Here is a 24,738-nt window from a genome sequence, read left to right as displayed (position 1 = left end):
GGTAAGTATTATAACTCACTGGGCCTGAGGTGGATTTTTTTTTCCTGATGATTCAAATCCGATTCTAAATCTGTAACAATTCATCTTTTATGATATTTCCCTAGCTGGTTTGGCTCAAGGGATAAAGCATTGGCCTGTGGACTGAAGGGTCCCAGGTTTGATTCCAGTCAAGAACATGTGCCCTGGTTGCCAGCTAGAACTCAAGGAGGGGGTATGCAAGATGCAGCAGTCCTCTCTCATAATCTCTCTCTCCCCTCTCTTTTTCCTCGCTGAAATCAATAAAAATATCTTTTTAAAAAATTTTATGACCCTTGCATCAAATCTAATTTCTTATCCCATTCCTTCATCAAATGTCTCCAAGACACAGCCCTAGCAAACCTGTCTCCAGAATCTCACTCATTATGTCCTTCCCCTCGGTATTAACCCCACTTCTCTCTTCTCCAATTCAACTCAAGATTCAAATCACCTATTTTAGGGTATGGGCCTTGGCTGCACCCACACTATAGTATTCTTTCCTTCATTTTATTGACTTCTTGAAATGTCCCCACTTTAATTCTTCAAATCCCCATTCTTTAATTTTTTAAAAAAGGGTGAAGGGATTAAGAAGTACAAATTGGCAGTTACAAAGAAATCATGTGGATGTAAGGTACAGCATTGCCAATATAGCCAATAATACTTTATAACTATGTATGGCTCCAGGAGAGCGCTGGAAATATCAGAGGAGAGGACATTTTGTAAAGTACATGATTGTCGAACCACTATGCTGTGCACCTGAAACTAATACAAAATAACATTAAATGTAAACTGTAATTGAAAAATAAAATTTAAAAATGCCATCTAGGTATTGTCTTTGCCACTGTCTTGGAAATACTCTTTAACTGACCTCACCAATAGCCTACTGATTTCAAAATCCACTCAATTTGTGTACAGTCCCCTTTCCACTTCGCCTCCCCTATTGTACTTATCACTGTAGACCTCTATCTGGAAAATGCCTTCTTTGGACTTTAATACTCTGTTTTTCTCCACATTTCCTCCCTCCTCTTTCTTACTTTTTAACCTCCTTCACTGGCTTCTCTATTCCTGGCCCCCCCTTGAAATATGGGTGTCCCCATCTTCTGTCCTCTATCCTTTTTTTTTTTCATGGTGCACCCTGCAGTCCCTAACTCTAATGATGGCTATTATCTACTTCCTTCCTAACACTTGCCATTTCCCAGATTATGGGTTTTACATCAGAAGGTTCTTAACTTGTCTACACATTAAAGTTACCTGATATCCTTTGAAAACTTCCCAATTCTGGGCCATACCTCTGGCCAATTAAACCACAATATCTAGAAGCAGGAGCCCTCAATGATCCCAATGTGCAGGCACTTTGAGAACCCCTGCCTTATACGCACCATCTAAATTTAAAATCCTCACAAGCTTTTTGTGTAGCCATTTCTAAGCTATTTTAACAGTTAAGAACCAAGGCATGGAAAGTACAAGTCACCTGCCAAAGGTCATGAAGCACATCTAAAGAGTTAGATTTAATTATAGGAATAATTATTGCCTTCATTTAACTTGGTTGTCACACATAATCTTAGTTGATGATATAACAGCCTCTAACTGGGATAGACATCACAAAGTTATCTTTGTCTTGGGCCTTCTTTCTTCTCCAATACCTAATTAGGCACTAATTCCCACAAATTCTAATCTCTAATCTAGTCCTATATATCTACTCTCTGAGTGGTCTTCATTTTTCTTTTGGGTAATGGACCTGTCTTCTCCCTGGCTTTCCTGCTATGAGTCAGTGTCTCTTCTCCATCACCCACAGTGATGACTGAGTAGTCTTTTTTAGAAACAAATATGATTACTCCCCTCTTTAATAAACCCCTTTAGTTCTCTGTATTGATTCTCATTATAGGAAACAAAAGCCTTCAAAATCTGCCCCTAAATGTTTCATTTTCTACTCTTTGCCCTCACTCAGCATGTAGTGGTGAAGGGTGTTAGAGATGTCATATATCTTAAGTCTTTAGTTATATGGTAGAAATTATTATAATATAGATGTATTTTCTAGTATGTATATATTATCAGAGATTAGTTTTCATAGTTATGTTTAGTGAAACATAAATTTCTTTTATGTATGTATTATCAGAGAATTTGTTTTCTAGTTTGTATGTATTATCAGAGAATTAGTTTTCATAGATATGTTTATTGAAACAAATTTTTTAAATTAAATTTTCAACAAATTATTATAGAAGTTTAAAAATATTCCAGGTACCATTCTCTTTTAATATGTGTAACTGAAAACTTAATGAAGACACAATTTCATTAATATGTAAAAATTAACATTAACTTCTGTTTTGAAGGGGTTTCTGATCAATATAATTTTCTGTTTGAGAAGCTGTTTCCTTATTACTTATTTGTAGATACATCTCATCATGTGGTTTAAAATAGAAGACCACAGAGCTCTGCTTCATTTACTTTCATTAATGTTAATACATTAAAGATATCAATACAGCATTGAAAGTGAGGTTTAATTTTCAAAAATAATTGTCTTTTATTTTTATGTATGCAGTATTAGATCTGTAAGTATATGGGATATTAAAAACCTAAAGCTTTCAGTCAAAATTTTCCTTTAAAATAATTAAAAATCTAGATAATACACTATTCTTTATTAAGTTATTAAAGAGATTAAAGTTTTAGTACAACATTTCACTTAAATAAAAATCTCATATAGTTCACTCAAATATGGCAAATGTAATATTACATTAAGCAACATTAATAACAAAATAAAATCTATTAATGCAATTATTTTATAATCTCAAAAACAAGTAAATGTATTATTTTTTAAAATGGTCTCAAGGAATATAAAATGGGAACAAAAATCTCTTCTGTAGACATAAATTGTCATTTTTGAATTATAAGAACAACAAGTTCATGATTTAAAGCATATGATTTAATCATTTGAAGGTACCTGCTATGTCATTTCACAACCCTCCATAATGAGGTTAGCACCATACATTGTTTTAATAATAGGTTAATTCCATAAAAAAGTATGTCCATAAAAATATTATGTCACATGTTTAGCAATAAACAAATGTTTCTGAATAACATTAAGAATTCTGTTTTTATTTCTTAAAGATAACAGTGTAAAAATAAGCTCTAGAACATTTTCAGAAGGGTTTCCTTTAGTCAAATGTAATTTCAAGAATTGCCACATTTTACCTTTAGATAGTTATTGCCTTCATGTTTTATTTGGAAATTTATCATTCATAACTTTTTTTTTCTGGTAAGAAACTGTTTGAGGTATTTATGATTTAAATATTAAAATAATGGTCTTTTGACAGTGCTGGTTAAAATATTTGGAGCATAATTAACAAATAAATTGAAACAGCAAAGTATCCTACACTCTCTTAAGATGATTTCTATGCAATATAAGAAATAGTATTCTAGATCTATGTCTTTCAGAGATTTGAAGGCCAACTATAACAGGGTGAGAGAATGACAAAATTACAATGTCTGCGTATGAAGGCTATGAGGATTTTTTACTTCACTTCTTTGCAAACCAATGCTTTCTGTTGAAAGCTTGACAATTTTAGAATCCTACAAAACAAATCCTCTCTGATGGCCAAAGACATTGCACAGTCAAGTGTAACTAAACTTTAAATACTCTTACCATCTGCCAAGCAAGAAGTATGCTTCTGGCTTTCTGTAATGGATATATATATATATATATATATATATATATAATCTATCATCTATCTATTTATCTAACATCAACTATCTCTATACATAGCTGACAAGACTATTAATTCAAGGGTTACTTAAGGCACAGGCAACATTGGTAACTTTCTCTTTACACAAGGTCATCCTGATTCAAAAGCATTTAGTGTGCCATCTGCATGTCTTAATCCTAGGGACAGAGCCAAAAAGTAGAAAGACTCAGGTTTGCTCTTATTTTCTTAGAGTAGTTGTTAAGTGCTCAAACTGTGATTCCTGTTTGACCTGGGGAAAAATCTGATATCTTTCTGTATCTCAATTTATACCTGTACATCATATTTAATCCTGGTATGGAGATTTGATGAGTTAATTTTTGAAAGTTCTTATGTACTTTATAAGCATTCGTTGTTGTTGTTGTAGAGGTGGGGGTTATTGCTGCCGAGGTCGGTGTTGCCTGTTCCTTGCTGTGATCATGCCACAGAGCAAGCAAGCAAAAGCTTGCCTGCCTCCCTGGCTGCTAAGTTACGTAAAGTAAAAGCCAACGTACCTGGAAGGCGTTGTGGGGGCTATTCTGATCCCTCTGCCTCTAATACCTCTGCCACGGCCAGAGTCTTCTGAGCCATTTAAGTAAGACAATTCACGTAGTTGTTCCTGACGAATCTCATCATTATAGTCCTAGAAAGAAAAGAACACGACCTGATAAGTTAAAAGGGGGTCTGGGGTCCTTGGAGACTAACAAATACAGTAAAAACAGGAAATTTTTCATTTACTTTCGGGACCTTGTATACAAATATCTAAAATGATATAAAAGTGCATAAACTTGAAATTCTTATTTTTTGCATAGAGACATTGAAGTTGTTTTATTTATCAAGGAAGTAAGTACTCAGCATGAAACTCAGATGACTTTGGTTGGGATATCACTTGATGAGTTAGCCAGAAAAGGGAAGATAACGATTTAGAGTAAAATCTTGGCATGAACCAAGGTGATGATTGCTAACAATAGAATTAATGAAAAACAGCTAATGACTGCATGATACTCCTATAACTCCTGATGCATAAACCAAAAAGGGACAATCTTATGGCCCACAGTAGATACTGAGTAGATATTTTATTATGTTAAAATAATAAAAAAGTGCAAATAATAGGGACAGTGTCAGACAACTGGGAAGCTGTCAAACCCAACCAAGTTGATAGGCAATGTTTAAAAATAAGACATTTTCTGTGTTCTAGCATTAGACTGACAGAGAGTGGTAGCGATAGCAGAAGACAAATTTCACAGTAATAACCAAAGGTTTAGTCAAAGTCAAAGGAACTACCCATCCTTCTTCAATGTGGAAATGTATCAGTTACTTCAATACGACCGAAGAGTGTATCTGAGTCACTGAAGATGAATGCTATCTTCAAAAAAAAAAAACAAATGTCAGTCTTACCTGTTTCTTCTTTTACTAATAAACACATGAACCTGATTAAATACTACAAAACTGAGTAATTGGTTCTGTGCAAAACATCCACTGAGATATTTGATTCGTATCAAAATGTTCTTGAAACATCTGCCCAAAACATCCATGAGTTTATTTGGTCCAAACCAGATGGTCCTTGCTATTTGGTGTCAAAAATATCCATGCTTATAAAATGTCCCTGAGTTAAAATAGACCATAATGTTTATTTACATTTTTAGTTTATAGAATTAATACATAAAATATCTTTTTTTTTTTTTTACTGGTCCAATCATTATGCTGTGGCTGTATTGCCCAAAATAACCCTTCTTGCCTAGGTGTCCCAGCTGGTAATGGCTCATGGGGTTAGGTACATGGGTTAAGGTTCTAATCTTGCAGAAGAACAAAAATTATATTAACCATGACTTCTGAGAAAGAATCCTGCAGTTAGAGAAATGCTCAGAGGACAAAAAGTTGAGGAGGGGATCTCCTGATGCATGAGCTGTTAAAATGTCAGCACATATCAATAATCTTTTGGGCGTGGACCAAATGTGTCTATGGATATTTTGGACAAGACCACATTTTCTGCAAGGGTTTTTGCCAAATAGTCAATCTGATTAAGTTCTTTTTTCAGTAAATATATATTTAAGTGAAATTAATCTAGTAGATATTCTAGTGCTGATAAGAGGTTTAGAAGATGAGACTAGAAATATTTATAAAGGCCAAGCTAACAAATGTTGTTTGAGACTTAGTTGTGGGACCATAAATCAAGTCTATTATCTCATCATAGTTTAAAAAGAAAAAAAAATAAACAAATGAACAACATCAAACTAAAAAGTTTTCACACATTAGCCCTGGCCTGGTAGCTTGATTGGTTAGATCATAGAACCAGTATGCTAAGATTGTGGGTTCAATCCCTGGTCAGGACATATACAAGAATCAACCAACGAATTCATGGATGGAACAACAAATTAATATTTCTCTCTCTCTCTTTCTTTTTTTTTTATTTTATTTTTTTATTTTTCGCTAAAAGTATTACAAAGGGTATTACATAAGTGTCCTTTTTCCCCCCCCACTCTTGACAAGCCCCTGCCCTCCCTTACTCCCCAGTGTCTTATGTCCATTAGTTATGGTTATATGGATGCATACAAGTCCTTCGGTTGATCTCTTACTCCCCTCCCTCCTGTCCCCCAACCCTCCCTGGCCTTCCAACTGCAGTCCGACAATCGGTTTGAGGCAGCTCTGCCACTGTATTTATTATTGTTCAAAAGTTTGTAATGGTCTTAATTATCCATGAAAGAGTGAGATCATGTGGTATTTTTCCTTCATTGACTGGCTTATTTCACTTAGCATAATGCTCTCCAGTTCCATCCATGCTGTTGCAAATGGTAAGAGTTCCTTCTTTTTAACAGCAGCATAGTATTCCATCGTGTAGATGTACCACAGTTTTCTAATCCATTCATCTACTGATGGGCACTTAGGCTGTTTCCAGATCTTAGCTATGGTGAATTGTGCTGCTATGAACATCTGGGTGCATATATCCTTTCTGATTGGTGTTTCTGGTTTCTTGGGATATATTCCTAGAAGTGGGATCACAGGGTCAAATGGGAGTTCCATTTCCAATTTTTTGAGGAACCTCCATACTGCCTTCCATAGTGGCTGCACCAGTCTGCATTCCCACCAGCAGTGCACAAGTGTTCCTTTTTCTCCACATCCTCTCCAGCACTTGTCGTTTGTTGATTTGTTGATGATGGCCATTCTGACAGGTGTGAGATGGTACCTCATTGTTTTTTGATTTGCATCTCTCGGATGATTAGTGACTTTGAGCATGTTTTCATATGTCTCTTGGCTTTCTGAATGTCCTCTTTTGAAAGGTGTCTATTTAGATCCTTTGCCCATTTTTTGATTGGATTATTTATCTTCTTTTTGTTAAGTTGTATGAGTTCCCTATAAATTTTGGAGATTAAGCCCTTATCAGATATGACGTTGGCAAATATGTTTTCCCACGAGGTGGATTTTCTTGTTGTTCTGTTGATGGTTTCTTTTGCTGTGCAGAAGCTTTTTATTTTGATGTAGTCCCATTTGTTCATTTTCTCTTTAGTTTCAACTGCCCTAGGAGCTGTATCAGTGAAGAAATTGTTTTGGCATATGTCTGAGATTTTGTTGCCTTTGTATTCTTCTAGAATTTTTATGGTTTCCTGTCGTACATTTAAGTCCTTTATCCATTTTGAGTTTATTCTTGTGTATGGTGTAAGTTGGTGGTCTAGTTTCATTTTCTTGCATATATCTGTCCAATTTTCCCAACACCATTTATTGAAGAGACTATCTTGGCTCCATTGTATGTTCATGCCTCCTTTGTCAAAAATTAATTGAGCATATTGGTTTGGGCTAATTTCTGGACTCTCTATTCTATTCCACTGATCTATATGTCTGTTCTTGTGTGCCAGTACCAGGCAGTTTTGAGAACAGTGGCTTTGTAATACAGCTTGATATCTGGCATTGAGATCCCACCTACTTTGTTCTTTCTCAGGATCGTTGCAGCTATTCGGGGTCTTTTTTTATTCCAGATGAATTTTTGGAGAGTTCGTTCTAGATATTTGAAGAAGGCCATTGGTATTTTAATGGGAAGTGCGTTGAATGTATAGATTGCTTTGGGTAGTATGGACATTTTAATGATGTTGATTCTACCAATCCAAGAACATGGTATGTTCTTCCATCTGTTTATGTCTTCCTCTATCTCTTTTTTCAACGTCCTGTAGTTTTCTGAGTAGAGGTCTTTAACCTCTTTAGTTAAGTTTATTCCTAGGTATCTTAATTTTTTTGGTGCGATGGTAAATGGGATTGTTTTTCTAATCTCTCTTTCTGAAAGTTCACTATTGGTGTATAGAAATGCCTGATTTCTTGGGGTTAATTTTGTATCCTGCTACATTGCCAAATTCATGTAGTAAGTCTAGTAGCTTTTTGATGGAGTCTCTAGGGTTTTGTATGTATAATATCATGTCATCTGCAAATAAGGACAGTTTTACTTCCTCTTTTCCAATTTGGATGCCTTTTATTTCTTCTTCTTGCCTAATTGCAATGGCTAATACTTCCAGTACTATGTTGAACAGGAGTGGTGAGAGTGGGCATCCCTGTCTTGTTCCTGTTCTTAGGGGAAATGGTGTTAGTTTTTGTCCATTGAGTATGATGTTGGCTGTGGGCCTGTCATATATGGCTTTTATTATGTTGAGGTATGATCCTTCTATTCCCACCTTTCTGAGAGTTTTTATCAAAAATAGGTGTTGGATTTTGTCGAATGCTTTTTCTGCATCAATTGATATGACCATGTGGTTTTTTTCTTTCAATTTGTTTATGTGATGTATCACATTTATTGATTTATGGATGTTGTACCATCCTTGCATCTCTGGGATAAATCCTACTTGGTCATGGTGTATGATCCTTCTGATGTACTGCTGGATCCGATTTGCTAAGATTTTGTTGAGGATTTTGGCATCTATGTTCATGAGGGATATTGGCCTGTAATTCTCTTTCATTGTGATGTCTTTGCCTGGTTTTGGTATTAGGGTGATGCTGGCTTCATAGAATGAGCTTGGAAGTGTTCCTTCCCCTTTTATTTTTTGTAGTAGTCTGAGGAGGCTGGTTTTAGTTCTTCCTTGAATGTTTGGTAAAACTCCCCTGTGAAGCCGTCTGGCCCTGGGCTTTTGTTTGCTGGAAGCTTTCTGATGACTGCTTCAATTTCTTCCATAGTTATTGGCCTATTGAGGTTTTTAGATTCTTCCTGATTGAGTTTTGGAATGTTGTATTTTTCTAGGAATTTGTCCATTTCCTCCAGGTTGTCTAGTTTGTTGGAGTAGAGTTGCCCGTAGTATTGTTTAACAAGCATTTGTATTTCTGTGGGGTCTGTTGTTATTTCGCCTCTATCATTTCTGATTTGGTTTATTTGGGACCTCTCTCTTTGCTTCTTGGTGAGCCTGGCTAGGGGTTTGTCAATCTTGTTTATCCTTTCAAAGAACCAGTTCTTGGTTTCATTGATTTTCTGTATTGTTTTTTTGGTCTCTATTTCATTGATTTCTGCTCTAATCTTTATTATCTCCTTCCTTCTGCTCACTCTGGGGTTTTCTTGTTGCTCTCTTTCTAATTCTTTGAGTTGTAGAGTTAGATAATTGACTACCATTTTTTCTTGTTTTTTGTCTCTCTCTCTCTTTCATCAATGAAAAAGTTTTTGCACAGCAAAGGGAACTGTCAACATAGCAAAAAGACAACCTACTGAATGGCAGAAGATATTCTCCAGTGATACATCTAGTAAGGGGTTAATATCCAAAATTTATAAAGAACTCACACACTCACAGCAAAAACAAACAAAAAATTCAATTGAAAAATGGGTAGAGGACCTGAATAGACACTTCTCCAAACAGGACATGCAGATGGCCAATAGACATATGAAAAGATGCTCAATATTATTAATAATCAGAGAAGTATAAATTAAAACCACAATCAGTATCACATTACAATAGTCAGAATAGCTATAATCAATAAATCTACAAAACAACAAATGTTGACAAGGATATGGAGAAAAGGGAACCCTTGTTTACTATTGGTGGGAATGCAGATTGGTAGAGCCCCAAAGGAAAACAGCATGAAGGATCCTCAAAAAGTTAAAAATGAAATTGCCTTATGACCCACCCAGTGATTCCATTTCTGGGTTGATATCTGAAAAATCCCAAAACACTAATTCAAAACACTATATGCATCCCTATGATCATTGCAGCATTATTTACAATAGCCAAGCTATGGAAGCCACACAAGTGCCCATCAATAGACGAGTGGATAAAAATGTGGTGCTGCATGTATACAATGAATAGTACTCAGCCATAAAAAAATAATGATGTTTTGTCATTTGTGACAGAGGGTTTTTATGCTAAGTTAAATAAGTCAGACAGGGAAAGACAAATATCAGATGATCTCATTTATATATGGAATCTACGGAACAAAATAAACAAACAAACAAAAAATTGAAACAGACTCATACACAGAGAACAGACTGATGGTTGCCAGAAGGGAAGTGTTGGGGTGACTTAGTGAAAAAGTTGAAGGGATTAAGAAGTTCAAATTGGTAGTTGCAAAATAGTCACCAGCATGTCAAGCTCAGCACAGGGGATATAGTCAATAATATTGTTTTAACTAAGTATAGTGCCAGGTGGGTACCGGAAATACTGGAGGGACCACTTTGTGAAGCATATCATTGTCCACACACTATGCTGTCCACCTGAAGCTAATGCCAAGTAATATTGACTATACACTGTAACTCAAATAAAATTGAAAAAAATTATGCCAGTTTAGCTCTACTTATATATGTTATACTAACATGAAATAACAACTGTGTGCATTCACGTATACACCTATATCTAGAAAATGTCAGGTTTGCATTCTGCCCTTAAGATTTTCTAAAGCACAGGTTTACCTACAAAAACTGTCTTGATTACAAGCAAGAGTACTAGTCCATCCAAAGGCATTTATGTCCTTCTTTTTAACATGTTTCATTTATGTTTATCCTCTTTAGTACCTGGTTATAATAATAATGGGCTCAACAGAGTTGGCTGACAGAAGAGCTATACAGAAAAAAATTATATTTTCTAGTCAGTCATGAATTATTAAATTTCTACCTCTGAATTTTCTCACTCAAGCAACAACCAAACTAAAGAATAAACACGCTTATTATTTTATTAAGATCAGGGAATATGATGAATTGCTATTTCTGAATGAATTGACAAGCTACCATCAAAACGAAAAATTCCATAATTTTCCATGGATATTCCTAATAAGAAAGGGAATCTTTGCAGCTTCTTATCTGAGGAAAACTGATGGACTCTCAGGGTCCTTATGAATTGTTAAAAATGGACGCATTTTCATTGTTGGCAACACTGAAGGTTGAGATAAAAATGAAATTGCAGATTCATTTAATATATGTAAAAATCTATTTTAGAGCATATGTATTTGATGCCAGAATCAAACAATAAAATAAGGTTGGTGGAGTCCTATTCACTATATAATCGTAAGGAGTGTCCCTAGAATGCCATCGCACCATGAAAGTCTAGGAGCTCCCACCTCTCTTTCCTTTGGGTCAGATATCACAGTGTGAGGGCTTTCCAGCCTTCCTTGGCTTCCTTATTTATTTATTTTTGTCACAGAGAATGCTCCTTAATAAAATGCTTACATGTTTAATCCCAAGTTGCCATCTGCCTCTGGGAGAACCCAAACTAACATTCAGAGTGTTGACACAATCAAGTTCCTAAGATAACTAAACTGAGAGCTTTGGTAAATCTGTTAATGTTAATGGAGACAATTACATCAACATAATCTGATAAAATTGAAGTACTTGCCATTCGCTTATTTAAAAATCATTATATACAGATTAAATTAAATCTGATTTCTGAATACCAAAAAGGGTATAGTAAATGTTTTCAATAAAATAAATTGCATTTTTTAACTCTTTACTTAAGAAAATATGGAAGATTCAGAGTGACACTTTGGAAAATACAAAGCATATTTTGGGCTGGAGAGTAGAACAACATGGTTGGCACAGATGAATTGTGGCACCAATGAAAAGGCTGGTGTGTACATTTGTGTTTTGGGGTAAGAGAGAGAAAATACTGGCAACTATAAGAAATTTAAAAGTACATAGTGGAAAGTGAAGGTATGACTGGGAAAAGTAGGAACAAAAAACATTTTAGGATCAGAAATGACTAGGATCACAATGACACCATTAATCGGAGAAAGAGAAAATGAAAAAAAAAAAAAAACAGTCTGGAGGTGAAAAATCTGTATCTGATCATGATCACCTTAAGTTTAAAGTGCCAAAGAGACATTAGGGCTACCTTAGAAATTCAAGTCTGGGTTGGTAAGTAAATTTGAATGTCATCTACACGTATTTGTGATCACTGAAGCACAGAGATTGACTAAGAGAAGAGTAAAATGATGTAGTGACAGAAAGTTTCTAATCATACTTATAATGCAGATTTGTATAATTTAAGATGACCAGTTAACTTATTAATTTCAGTATTTGGATCATTAAATGTTAAATGATCAGGTATTTTAAAAACTCAGGTTTTTATAATTGGACAACCAAAATATATACCACTGTATTTATAGTAATAAAGCATCTAAATGTTACAAATACAGAAGAAAGTTATTTTAAATGCCCAAGTGTAGAGATAGTTAAAATTCTAAATATTCTCTAGACTACATAGATCATGTACATTATTTTTATAACATATATATAATTTTCTAAACACCAAAGTCTGTAATTTTATATGATAGTGCTTATTTCCAGTCATTCAATAAGCACAATTCTAACTTTTTAAAAAATATATATTTTATTAATTTCAGAGAAATGGGGAGGGAGAGATAGAAACATCAATGATGAGAATCATTAATTGTCTGCCTCCTGTACACCCCCTAATGGGGATTGTGCCTGAAACCTGGGGCCCATGACCTGACAAGGAATTGAACTGTGACCTCCTGGTTCATAAGTCAGTGATCAACCACTGAGCCACACTGGCCAGGCCTAATTTTTCATTAATGTTTCATAACTACTACATGAGTCTAGTTGAGCTAGAACATCCTGTTGAACATCTGTCACATGCATTGCCAATGCGTCAGGTATATAAACTTTTAAAGATACTAGTAAACAAAATATTCCAAGTTTACCTTGTGTTATCTTATTAGAAATAAACAACATATTGGCTTGGCTGTAGTGACTCAATGGTTGTCATCAACCTATGAACCATGAGATTAGGTTCGATTCCCAGTCAAGGCATATGCCTGGGTTGTAGGCTCAATCCCCAGTGTGGGGTGTGCAGGAGGCAGCCGATCAATGATTCTCTCTCATCATTATTGTTTCTATCTATCTCTCTCCCTCTCTCCTCCTCTCTGAAATAAAATATATAGATATATATTTTTAAGAAATAAATTCATAGCAGGTTTGGAAATCAGATGCCTGCACTTAAAAAAAGAAAAAAGAGAGAAATATACCACATATTAATTCATTTGAGTAGTATTGAGTTCTAAGATTCTGGAGTCATAAAAAAATGCATATGAATGGTTGGTTGTAGTTTTATGTTATAATTGCTAACAACGTATATTCACTGAAAAGTAAAAAGGTAAGTTCACAAGTAGTAATTATAATAATGATCTGTATTTTTATGATATTATTTTAGTATACTTTTAGTCATTAATTTAATATTGAAAGAGCCCTGAGAGAGAAAGAGATAGACAATCACCTAAGCATGTGAAAAGTTCATAAGGGACAAAGAAAGGTAAAGTTACAGCAATTCAGGCTGAAAAAATAACCAGAAAAATAATTCTCAGTCATTTAAAAATAATTAAATATTAAAAGACAATTTAATATAATCCTTTAATGTATATGCAAAGCTGAAATATTTCAAAATTTAAAAAAAAAACACCTGTTCTGGTCAAAAGACAAAACATACTTATGGATATACCTTAATCTTATTTTAGACAGGATTCCAAATTATTGAGATTCCACACTTCAAATAATAAAGATTGCTTTACTACTTTGGGGCACACCTGGAGTAAATAAAACAAACACAGGCTAAAAATACTCCTTGCCTTGCAAGATGAGTTACAAAGTTGCTTTAAAAGTGCTGATTGGTATGATGGCTTTGGTTTTAGGCAAAAGCAATTTAAATAAGTAATAGTAAACCTTTAAATGAGTCTATCAAGGCCTAAATAACACAATCATATCATATAAAGACATTTTTTAAATTGATCCAAATTTCAATTTTCCTGTAATATGAGAAGTGTTTTGCCTTTTTTTTTTTTGCTACCAAAATCAATTCTTAAAACTTTCTATCTTGAAATCATAACAAAGATATTCACAATACTTGTATGGTTCTTTTGCTCCGGGTGAGGCATAGTTGCCCTATGTAACAGTTTTCATGGAATTCATGAGTGCTCCTTTCTCATCTCTGACAAGGCCCTCCCACTGTGATGACATATGGTGCAGACAGTACACACAAGAGCTCAGAGCAGACAGATGTTTGGATGTTCCTAGAAAGGGCTCATGCTTCTAGTCTGCCTATTTAATGTATATGTATAATTTCCCAATTACATACACTCATGTCCATCTGCTAGGATGGCACTGTGCCCAAATACAAATTGGGAAGATTATTCCACTTGTGTATAGATGCCAGGTAATGACAGGTGTAGACAGTCCACCTGGAGGCACAGTGAAGGACCATTTTCCTGCCAAATTCTCTCCTCTGAGACGACGATGGGCACTGTTGCTGCACATTTAAAGCTGTGATTATAACCACTGGTAACATGTGAGTGCATATTTGGCCCTTCCAATGCCAAGACCATCAGACGATATCAGGGGAGAATGAAATGCAGACTGTAACCCGCCTGGGCCATGACAAAGAGGCCTGGGATGTCCTCAGCCCTTACTAACAGCTAGGTCACCACACTTTCATCAGAGTAATAAACAAGGAACTGTGGGAAGCAATGGGTCCTGTGCCAACATCAAGCCTATAGCTGAGTTGAAATGGGTAGGAAGCTATTACAGACAACACCTAGAGCTGTGCTGAATATTATTTAGCAAAATATCTTAGCTATTAAATAACCTAACAAATACAAGGATGAGTTTTAATCATCCCAGGGTAGGGACTAGAAAAACTCATTAACAAAATGTGGTCAAAACAGTCAATTAAGGTTTAATAAGAATCTGCTTGGTGCATGACTCTGCATAAGATCTGTATAAAGGCTTCCCAAAGCTTATTCATCAAAGGAGATTGATTATCACAAAGTAAAATGTTATGGACTTTCTATACAGAACTTCTAGTGAGGGCAATTTCTGTTGCTCAAGAATGTTTTCTTCTTTTTTCACGTTATTAAATATATTGCACACTATGTAACAAGCATAAAAAATAAGGTAACTAGAATCAAGATGGTGGCATAGGCAAATGCCTGTACTCACTGCCTCCCACAACCACATCAAAATTACAATTAAAATACAGAACAACCATCATCCAGAACCACCAGAAACCTGGCTGAATGGAAGGACTACAACTAGAGAAACAAAGAAGAAAGCACACTGGGACTGGTAGGAAGTGCAGAGGCAAGGAACGGGCTGATCCAGCACCCACCTGTGCTGCTTGTTTAAGCCAGACAGAGGTTGTCTCTGTAAAGGCTGCCCGGAGTAGCAAGGGGTCCCAGCCCCAAACCAAACCCCCAGCCCAGGGACCCAGAGCTGGGAAAAGAAGTCCCCATAACTACAGGCTGGGCTGTAAATCCAGAGGGGATTGGGGCTCAGTGACACAGAGGCTGCTGGAGACCCAGCTGGTCCTTTTAAAAAGCTAGCAAAGGAACTAAACTTACAAGTCCCGTTTCTTCTGAGCTCCAGTGTCGGACGAGACTCTGGGGGACCCAGACAAATATGAGGAGGAACCGGATTGTCTGGCATCAGGCAGGAACTCAGGGGTGGCTTTCTCCCAGAAGGAGGTGCTCACAGCAGGTCAATGTTCCAGTGCAGGGCCCTTCCTGGTCCCAGGGCTGACTAGCAGCCATTTCTGTTTGCTCCACCCAGGTGATTCCCTAAGACCCCGCCTCATCCAATTTATAACCCCACCCAAGCTGCCTGCAGCATCTTTTGCATATGAATAGCCTGTGCTTGACAATCCCAAACAAGCTGCAGCTGGGTCAGGGAGCTCCAAAACTATCAATAAAAGGCCCAGCACCAGCACCAGCCTGGGACTCTGTAGATCTCTCTATACCTCCTGCTGGGTGGCCCCATGCAGTAGCCGACTTTTCACCTCCCTGGAGACCCAAGAGTCAGTGTACCCAGTGGTCAGTGTCAGAACATACCAGACTATAACTCTGCACATCCATAAGCGACACACTCAAGGGGCGGGCGGACTCAGTGAGCACTAAAGTCCCACTGAAGCAAGTCCTGCCCCATAAGGGTATCTCATGCACAGCAGCTCTTCCATTGTAGACACAGCTGGTCCCCACAGCCAATTGGCCTGGAGCTCAATTCCTCCCAGTGACACCAACAGCAATCAAGTCTCAACTAAAACAAGACTGTGCACACATACCCCGAAGGGGTGCACCTAGAGTGTTCATCTCAGGTGATTGGGATCCTGAACCACTGGGCCCTATAGGACACCTACTACACAAGGCCACTTGACCAACTCAAGGAGATGTAGCAGCTCTACCCAATTCATAGAAACAAACACAGGCAAGCAGCCAAAATGTGGAGACAAAGAAAACATATCACAAATGAGAGAAATGGAAGAAAGCAAACTACTGAATATAGAGTTTAAAACCATGGTTACAAGGTTACTGAAGAATCTGCTAGAAACCTCCAAAAAAAAAACAAAAAACAAAAACGGAAAGGGACCAGTCAGAAATTAACCCCTAGAGTGCCGGGGAGTGCAATCGCGCTCCTCCTGTAGTGTCCAGTTCTAAGTTTGCTTTTATTAGTGATGATGATATTGCTAAATATGTCAATTCTTGCTGTGAAGATGACGATTTTGTGGAAGATATTGAATGTGTAACTTCATTTACTTGCAATTCATAATTTTTTTCCTAAACTGCTGTAAAATCAGCAAAAATGCCTTGGCAATTTTAGCATAGTTCCTAGGATATTGGTTGGCACTCAAAGGGTTAAGCATACACTGACTGAAATAAAAAATAATATACAGGGATTCAACAGTAGAGTAGAGGTCAAAGATTTGAAATATGAGGAAGCAAAAAACACCTAACCAGAAGAAAGAAAGAAAAAAGAATCCAAAAATATGAAGATAGTGTAAGAACCCTCTGGGAAAACTTTAACCATACCAATATCTGAATTATGGAGTGCCAGAAGAAGAGAGAGAGCAAGATATTGAAAACCTATTTAAAGAAATAATGACAGAAAACTTCCCCTACGTGGTGAAAGAAATAGACTTAGAAGTCCAGGAAGCACAGAGAACCCCAAACAAAAGGACCACACCAAGACACATCATAATTAAAATGCCAAGAGCTACAGACAAAGAAAGAATCAAAGCAAGTAAAAGCAGTTAGTTACCTACAAGGGAATGCCCAAATGACTGTCAGCTGATTTCTCAACAGAAACTGCAGGCCAGAAGGGAGTGGCAAGAAATATTCAAAGTGATAAATAGCAAGGGCCTAGAACCAAGATTACTCAGCAAAGCTATCATTTAGAATTCAAGGTCAGATAAAGAGCTTCATAGACAAGAAAAAGCTAACGAAGTTCATCACCACCAAACCAGTATTATATGAAATGTTGAAGGGCATTCTCTAAGAAGAGGAAGAAGAAAAAGATAAAAAATATAAACAACAAAATGGCAACAAATACATATTTATCAATAATTGAATCAAAAATTAAATTAATAAGAAATCTAATGAGCAGGATAAACTGGTGAATAAAATAGAATCAGAGGCATGGAAATGAAACAGATTGACAGTTCTCCCAGGGAAGTGGAGATCGGCAGGGGGCAGTAAGAGATTAAACAAAGCTCTTATATGCCTATATGCATTACCTTTGGACACAGACAATAGGGTGGTGAAGGCCTGGTGTAGGGTGGGAACTGGGTGGAGGGGGGCTATAGGTGGAAAAAAAGAGACACATCTGTAATAATCTCAACAATAAAGATTAAAAAAATAAGATAACTATACAGATTTTATGTAGATATTTTGCAGGATTATTGGAAAGGATTATTTTCTACCTTGTTTTATTTTACCTTAGTAACCATTGGCCACTGACATATGCGGTCTAGGAACCAAGACCTTTTGAATGGGCATCAAACATCTCATGTATTTGGTGTTATACCTTCACCCATCCTAGTTTATTAAGTCAGTCACTACACCAGTTTAAATTTAGATTGGTAGATACATATTTAGATAATATTAAATGAGAGACTTGGGCTGCTTTCTAAAAATACTAAGTTTTGTTTGTTTTGGTGCAGGCAAATGCTATATTTTCTGCAGCAAATTTTCTTGGCAAGTCACTGTGAACATGATACAGGATCTCTAGTTGTATTTTAAGTTGAAATAAAAATTAATTTTATACTTTGGCACATTATCTCTACCTTAATTTACAAGTACAAAATATGAATTCTTGTTAACATAGAATTAATGATGCTTATTGGTACATCGACCCAATGGGCCCAAATTCTTCTTAACAAAGAAACTATCATGATAAGGATGGTTTAGAGGACAGTGAAAATTCTGTGCATGAAAATTCTGAGCATTGATAGGGTATGGGCCATATGAATGATTTTTATCAATAATCTTAAAATTCTAGGCCTTCTGTTAGATATGGAAATTTTATATATTCAAGATATTAAGGAATCTAATCTGCCAGATTTTTTAAAGTTCCTAAAAGAGTTTTGCTAAAATAAATCATCCTTTTATTTATTCAGTGTATTATTTAGTGCTGATGTAGGTGCTGGAGACAGAGTAGAGGGAAGCCCCTGAACCAGTGGAGCTTAAGTGAATACAGATGACAAGATCCCTACACTTGTTCATGAAATGTCAGAGTGACCAACATTCTAATACCTAGACAAGGAAAGAAGGCTTCTTAATATTCTTTGAATCATTGTACACTCAATTCAACTTTGATTTTTTTTTGTCAGTTTAAAAAATAATTTATTCCCAACATTATACTAATGTTTTAGTGGCTGCCAAATTTTTATTTTATTGAAAAAATTTTGAAATCTACATTTTTGTTTTATAAATGAAAATATTAACTGACAAAACTATGGGTAGATAGATGGCTCTTTAGGAGATCTCTCCTAGAAGTTCTACTCTGCTTTCTCCCAAATGAAAATGTTGTAATGATTCTTTCTGACTGCATCTTTTAATCAGGAAAACAACCAGCTACTCCGTCATGGTAACTTTTAAAAACATTGTTTGAAAAGAGTATAAAATCTATTGTGCATGCCTTTTTAAAAACATATAGTTTTATTGATTTCAGAGAGGAAGGGAGAGGGAGGGATAGAAACATCAATGATGAGAGAGAATCGTTGATCAACTGCCTCCTGCATGCCTTCTACTGGGGATCGAGTCCACAATCTGGGCATGTGCCCTGACTGGAAATCTAACAGTGACCCCCTGTTCATGGGTTGATGCTCACCACTGAGCCCCAGTGATCAGGCTTGAGTGAATTTTTTATTTGGCAGCTCCTAGTTACCTCCAAAATTAATCTAAAAAAATTGCATATAATTTTCCCCAAATATTTATTCAGATTAGAGTAGAATAGTCCTTTAAAGTAATGAAAGTACCATTTTTTCAGACAACGTATTAGAGGAGAGCAGAAACATGTACTAGATGTGGAAGGTGAACATAGCACAGAAAATGAGCACAGGCAAGTAGGAATGAAAGTATCTGGCTAGGATGAAAGATGTGAAGTGGAAAATGTCAATTGTTGAATACTCAGGAAGGAAAGGAAAGGATAGTTGAAAATTTCAGTTTCATGGTTAGTAACTGAAGAAATGGACTTGTAATGTATGAGTGCAATACAGAGAAAGAAATATTTGAAAAAATCATGTTCATATATGATATGAAAGTTTCATGTAGTGAAATGTCATAATTGTAAAGTTATTCCTTTATTCCTTTTTTTGTTTCCATTGGCTTCGCCTCAATGGGAAGCATCTGTTGGATTGCTCAGCAGGGTTTCTCTTCCTCAATTTGCTGAGGTCTTTCAATGAATAATAAATTGTATTTACTTATCTGTGAGGTGGATTTGTTCAGCATCCAGAACGCTCTTATGTTGGAATCTCTTTGTCAGGGGCAAACCTCTAAGCAAGGAAGGCCTGGATTATTTGCTCTAGTTGGCTCACTGGGCTGCATCTCTGAAGTGTGACTGGGCATCTCTCTGCTTCTCTGCTATCGGGCTTCCCCCAAGACTCCCTAATCCCACAGCTGTTCTCAGCAGCACTTGAGTCAGTGGATTCAGGCAGCCACTTTCCTTCCTCTACACCAGTGGCTCTCAACCTTGGCTGCCCATTAGAATCACCTGGGAATCTTTTTAAAATCCTGATTCCTGGGCCTCATCCTCCGGAAATTCTGTTTCTTTGTTACTAATGTTGTGGCCCCACCCCATAACAAAGAAACAGACTTTCCGGAGGATGAGGCCCAGAAATCAGGATTTTAAAAAGATTCCCAGGTGATTCTAATGTGAAGCCAAGGTTGAGAACCACTGCTCTACACAATGAACCTGCACAGCAGGTAGTCCAAATCAATCCTATCCTGCAGAAGGGGTATACTGCAGGACGCCACCAGATCTTCTCAGCAACCATGGGATCCATGGTCCTTTTCTAGGCTCCTTTCAGGTCTTGGATCTCCTCCCTCTCTCACCCTGCATCTCAAAGAGTAAAGAGTAAAGGTAATGAGCACCTTCTTGCTTGGGATCACTTCCAACATTAGGTACTTTAAGACCATTTAGCCTCCCTATCAAGATGCTTGTGTTTATTGAGTCCTTTCATTAAAGACATGGGAAAAGTGGTATCAAGAATTAGCATTCAAAAGGCATCCATCAGACCTTCAAAGATTTTAGAGAAGGTAGGAGAGGGTGGGGGTTAGGGGGAGAGACCAACCAAAGGACGTGCATGCATGCATATAAGCCTAACCAATGGACACAGACAACAGGGGGGGTGAGGGTATGATTGGGGGAGAGTGGGGGGCAATGGGGGGATAAGGACACATATGTAATACCTTAATCAATAAAGAAATTTAAAAGATTAGCATTCAGGTCACGATCTTCCCCAACTCCATTTCACACTCATTTTTAAAATTTATTCTGCAAAATCTGATTGGGAGAAGGTAACCAATTAATTGTTGCGACATTAGTTCTGTGCTGTGTGAGGAAGGTTATGTTCTGATTTGTTTTCACCCCAATGAGAGAAATGATAGGTTTCAAGAGGTGGAGATCAGCCAAAAGAGCTTCAGTTTTTCTTTATTTTCTATGAAATTCAGGATCAAGAAAGATCTGGATACCATCTGCAACGCCCCTGTCCTTTGTTTGAAGAGGGGATTCCTATTTTGTTTTAAAGTCTATTGTATCACTATACAGGCTCATACCCTTTAGTGATGGGGACAGAAGGCAGGGTTTCTATTGAACCTGAACAAACATAACGAGAACAAGAACCGAGAAGAAGGCATTTGGGATTCTTTTATTGCTTCTTTCAGTGAAGAAAAATATTATTAATAAATATAGTGACATTATGTAGATTTCAAATAACAATATGGTTATTTGTTTATATATTTGTGCCAGGCACTGAGGACACAGTAAACAGGAGAGCCCTCATTGAGCTTATATTCTAATGTGGGGAAACAGATAAAACACAAACAAAGAAAGAAGTAAGAAACCTCATTTCAGACAGTAATAAAGTATAAATAAAAAGGAACAGAGCAAGATAGTAACTGACTTTTCCTCATTTTCTCTCTATTCTTAAAAATGAGATCAAATATTGTCTGTTGACAAGGAGCCCTTTTAAATTGGGAATTTTTAAGGTGTGGTATGATTTTCTCCTATGTGGGTAGTCTATCTTCTGGGTAGTCATGCAAATCTTTAAGAACCCTGCTTAAAAAAATAATAATAATAAAGAAAAGACATAGACTCTTAATCATAAAAGGAAAAGTAAGTATAGGAGGCATGTAGGGATCAAAAAGAGAGAGGTAAAAAAGTTGTTAAAGGAAAAAAGAAAATCAGGCATATTTCCATACATAAAGTTATGAGGCCATGAGAAAAAAGTGGTAGTGTTGGGGAATAGTGATAACCCAATATTCCTAAAGCATCATGTCTGAGGTGGACACTAAAGGGCCTGTGGATGGAACATAGGTTGGGAGCCTGGAGCCTTGTGTTCTCAAGAAAATTAGTAGTCACAGGTAGGCATAACCATGGACAGACTTTGAAGGTTCCCTCAGGAATGTGGATGAGGGGTTGGAGTTAAAGGGATGTCATTCAGTTCTTCTACAAATAGTGAATTATTCTAGAAGACTTTTCTAGAAATCCAGACATGAAACAATGCAGGTGGGAATGAGGACAGAATTCAAGTTTTATTGTTAACTAGTTTTATCTCTTTAAACAACTCATTTCTGGCCTCCTTTTCATATCTGATCCAACTAAATAATCCCCAAGGTATCTCTACCAGAGTGTCTCTGCTTTAGATATCAACAGGAGGGCAGGCTACTTCCCTATAGTAGAATCAAAATACAGTAAAATAGAAACGTGCTGTGTCCTTGTCTTTTTACACAGCAATTTCTTCATAAAGCACATGGTCAACACTTGGCTTTGCAAACCATCTCATTTAGCATATTTATCTGCTACCAAGTCACTGAGATAAACAGAAAGAAATTAAAAATATAGCTTTAAAAATAGTATCATAACCCTCTTGAGGAGAAAGGGGATGTTTTGAAAAGAGATTTATGCATTGGTTTTTTTGGGACCAGCCTTAATGCTGGTATAGAATATGAATTGTGATTGGAGTTTTAGGACTATAGTGGCAGTAAAGGGCTTTTGTGGTTATTAAACACCTCAATTTTACTCAGGCATTTAGAAAACCACAAAAGCCATTAATTGGCTGTTTTCTGCACCATTACGGATATTGCTTCCAAAGCATCAGTAAGTACAGAGCAGATCTATGGTTCTCTTTCCTCTATCACCCTCCAGATAATTTATAGACTAAAAATACATACCCAGATATTGCTTTTACAATGAACAAAAAACATTCTGCCAGGAGGTCTGATTTCTATAGGTTTCTAATCTCACTTAATTCTAAACTTAATTCACTTGATGCTTACTTTGCAAGTAGCCATTTTGAGGCATAGAACTCATTTTGAGTAATGGCCTTGTTCTGAAAAGCTAAAAAGATATTTGTAGCCCTGCCTGGCTAGGTGGCTCAGATGGTTGGAGCATTGCCCCATATACCAAAAGGTTGTGGGTTCAATTCCCGGTCAGGGTACATACCTAGGTTGCTGTTTCTAGCAACTGGTGGGAGCATGTACGGGAGGCAACCAATGAATATGTGTCACTCACATTGATGTTTCTCTCTCCCCTCCCTTTCCTCTCTCTCTAAAATCAATAATAATAATAAAATATATCCTCAGGTAAGGATTAAAAAAAGATATTTGTAAAATCTTGTTGGCTTAAAGACCTATATTGTTCTAAGTTATTGAATGATAGTTATACAGGCGATGATGTGCATGTGAAGGCTGAGAATCCAACTCTTACCAAATTACTCTTGCTATTTCTCTAAATTTTTTGCAACACAACTAGAGCTTTGGGTTTCCATCTAAATTTTCTAGATGCATAAACTTCTGTTTTTTACTCTATTTAGAATATAATTATAGTATATTTAGAATATAATTATGGAATATAATATAAACCAAGACTAGATGAATTGTCAAGTCCTGCTTAACTAAGCACTGCAGATAAATGTTCATATTAATTACTAATAACTATCAATGCAATACTGATCTGAAAACTAAAAATTATTCTTAAAAATAATGGAGGATAAATATAAAAAATCAATCATGATTTCAAGAGAATATGGACATAAGCCACAGACTGGCATATCTGATAAAGGACTGTTATCTGAAATATACAATGAAAATTTTAAACTCAACAATAAGGAAATGAACAACTCAATTAAAAAAAAATAGACAAAAGATCTGAACAGATACTTCACCAAAAAGTATATAGAGATTGCAAATAAGCATATGAGAAGGGGCTCAACATCATATGCCATTAGTCAACTGTAAATTAAAACGAGTTACACCTACACACCTAATGGAATGACAAAAATTGAAAACAATGACAACACGAAATGATGGTAAGGATGTAAAGCAACAGGAACGCTCATCCTTTGCTGGTGGGAATGCAAAATGGCACAGCCACTCTGGAAGATAGTCTGGTGGTTTCTTTCAAAACAAAATATACTCTTACCATACAAGCCAGCCATGGTGCTCCTTGGTAATTACACAATGGAGCTGAAAGTTTAAGTCCACACAAAAACCTTTACATGAATGTTTATAGCAGCTTTACTTCTAGTTACCAAAACTTGAAGGCAATCAAGAGGTCCTTCAGTGTGTGAATATATATCAAAAAAAACAAAAACAAAAAACTGTGTTACATCCAGGCACTAAAAGTAAATGAGCTTTCAAGCCATGAAAAGACATGGAGGAACCTTTAGGATATTTGAAAGTAGCCAAACTGAAAAGGCTACCTATTATTTGATTCCAACTGTATGACAGTCTGCAAAAGTCAACACTGTGAACAAAGTAAAAGGATCAATGGTTGCTGAGGGTTAAGGAAGAAGTATGTATGGAACACAGACAATTTCAGGGCAGTGAAATTAATCTGTATAATACAATAATGGTGGATACATGTATTAGTCCATTCAGGATGCAATGACAGAATATCATAGACTGAGTGGCTTATAAACAACAGACATTTATTTCTCCCAATTCTGGATGTTAGGAAGGCCAAGATCAAGGAGGTGGCAGATTTAGTGTTTGGCAAGAACATACTTCCTGGTTCATGAATGGGCTTCTTTTCCTGTGTCTTCACATGGCAAAAGGG

At 36.4% G+C, this 24,738-nt stretch overlaps 1 protein-coding gene across 4 annotated transcripts in view; it reads right to left on the bottom strand.

Moving 5' to 3' along the window:
- KHDRBS2 (KH RNA binding domain containing, signal transduction associated 2) overlaps positions 1-24,738 on the bottom strand; it is a 564,684-nt gene that overhangs the window by 231,562 nt on the left and 308,384 nt on the right. For all 4 annotated transcript variants that reach the window (XR_011471860.1, XR_011471859.1, XR_011471861.1 and 1 more), the window contains exon 5: positions 4,247-4,374. Coding sequence is in view for 1 of the 4 variants with exons in the window: in XM_070418330.1 (XP_070274431.1) it covers positions 4,247-4,374 (128 nt within the window). In the remaining 3 variants the exon portion in view is untranslated. The remainder of the gene's footprint in view (positions 1-4,246; positions 4,375-24,738) is intronic.

This window comes from Myotis yumanensis, unplaced genomic scaffold (genome assembly GCF_028538775.1).
Source record: "Myotis yumanensis isolate MYYU_CA2020_CCGP unplaced genomic scaffold, mMyoYum1.0.hap1 SCAF_6, whole genome shotgun sequence".
In the NCBI taxonomy this organism is placed as follows: domain Eukaryota; kingdom Metazoa; phylum Chordata; class Mammalia; order Chiroptera; family Vespertilionidae; genus Myotis; species Myotis yumanensis.
Note: the sequence above shows the minus strand (reverse complement) of the source record. Positions and strands in the feature narration are given on the sequence as shown.